The sequence below is a fragment of the Nanorana parkeri genome, unplaced genomic scaffold (genome assembly GCF_000935625.1).
Source record: "Nanorana parkeri isolate BGI_ZX_2015 unplaced genomic scaffold, ASM93562v1 scaffold21, whole genome shotgun sequence".
Classification (NCBI taxonomy): domain Eukaryota; kingdom Metazoa; phylum Chordata; class Amphibia; order Anura; family Dicroglossidae; genus Nanorana; species Nanorana parkeri.
The window spans coordinates 3,393,238-3,394,872 of NW_017306289.1; the positions used below are offsets into that span (position 1 = coordinate 3,393,238).

The 1,635-nt window shown below is 41.7% G+C and overlaps 1 protein-coding gene across 4 annotated transcripts in view; it reads left to right on the forward strand.

The window, feature by feature from the left end:
- CDC16 (cell division cycle 16) overlaps window positions 1–1,635 on the forward strand; it is a 35,598-nt gene that overhangs the window by 15,042 nt on the left and 18,921 nt on the right. For all 4 annotated transcript variants that reach the window (XM_018562997.1, XM_018562990.1, XM_018563003.1 and 1 more), the window contains exon 6: window positions 75–234. In XM_018562997.1, the coding sequence (XP_018418499.1) occupies window positions 75–234 (160 nt within the window). The remainder of the gene's footprint in view (window positions 1–74; window positions 235–1,635) is intronic.

A 1,635-nucleotide genomic window follows, 5' to 3' on the forward strand; every position in this document is an offset into this window, starting at 1 on the left:
CACATGGCTGACATAGCTGGGGGGTTTTTTCTGAGATTTTCACACGTTTTCTGGTTTTTGTTTTTTTCTTGCAGATTAAGAGCTCAATTTGCTTGTTGCGTGGGAAGATCTATGATGCCTTGGATAACAGAACACTAGCAACTTACAGCTACAAAGAGGCCTTGAAGTTTGATGTTTACTGCTTTGAAGCATTCGACCTGTTAACAGCACACCACATGCTTACGGCACAAGAAGGTTGGACATTTTTATTATACATTCTACAACCCCAATTCCAAAAACGTTGGGACGCTGTGTAAAATCTACATAAAAACAGAATGCAATGATTTGCAAATCTCATAAATCCATATTTTATTCCCAATAGAAAATAGAAAACATATCAAATGTTTAAGCTGAGAAAAGTACCATATTAAGAAAAAAAATAAAGTACCACGGTGTAGCATCCCCTCTTCTTTTAACAACACTCTGTAAATGTCTGGGAACTGAAGAGACCAGTTGCTGGAGTTTTGGGAGAGGAATGTTGTCCTTTTCTTGCCTGATACTGGATTCTAACTGCTCAACAGTCCTGGGTCTTCTTTGTCATATTTTTCGTTTCAAGATGCACCAAATATTTTCAATTGGTGAAAGGCAGGCCAGTTAAGCCCCCGACTCTTCTACTACGAAGGCCTGCTGTTGCAATAGATGCAATGTGTAGTTTAGCATGTTCCTGCTGAAATATAGGCTACTTGCGGTTCTGGCGTCCTTTTAGCCCTCTCAGGCTGCAGGCTGGCGGTGTCCCTGTAGTCCTTCGGCTGCCTAGGTTCAGGCTAGTTCAGAGAGGTCCTCCTAAGCGATGTTCGGCGTGCACCGCTCACAAGGGTCGGACGCCGAACATCCATTGCCTCTTCCCTTAAATCACCCCTTGCCATCTGTGGAGGGGAGGAGCCAGCTGTCATCCTGGCGGCGCTCGTCCCCGTGGAACATCGGAGAGCCGCGGACGTTTGCGGCCGCCGTGCGCGAAGGGGCGGAGCTTGCTGATGCTCCGGCCGTGCGCGGCCCCGCAATGCTGCGCTGGAGCCAGACCCGGTGAGTCTCTTACACTTCCACACAGAATTTTCTCCAGATTCTCTGAATATTTTCATGATATTATGTACTGTAGAATTAGATGATGATTTACGTTTTTCAATTTTACTTTGAGGAACATTATTCTGAAATTGTTTGACAATTTTTAGATGCAGCTTTTCACAGACTAGTGAACCTCTGCCCATCTTTACTTCTGAGACACTGACTCTCTAAGATGCTCTTTTTATACCAAATTATATTACTGACCTGTTGCCAATTAACCTAATTAGATGCAAAATGTTCTTCCAGCTCTTCATTGTTAGTACCACTTACTGTGCCAGCTTTTTGTTGCCCTGTCCAAGGACAAATGGACGTGTTGCTGCCATCAATTTCAAAATGACCTTATCTTTTTCTTAAAATGGTACATTTTCTCATTTTAAAAATTTTGATATGTTTTCTATTTTCTATTGTGAATAAAATATGAGTTTATAATATTTGCAAATTATTGCATTCTGTTTTTATGTAGATTTTACACAGCATCCTTTTTTAGAATTGGGGTTGTAATTCATGATGAGCACATTTTAGATTTATGAGGAT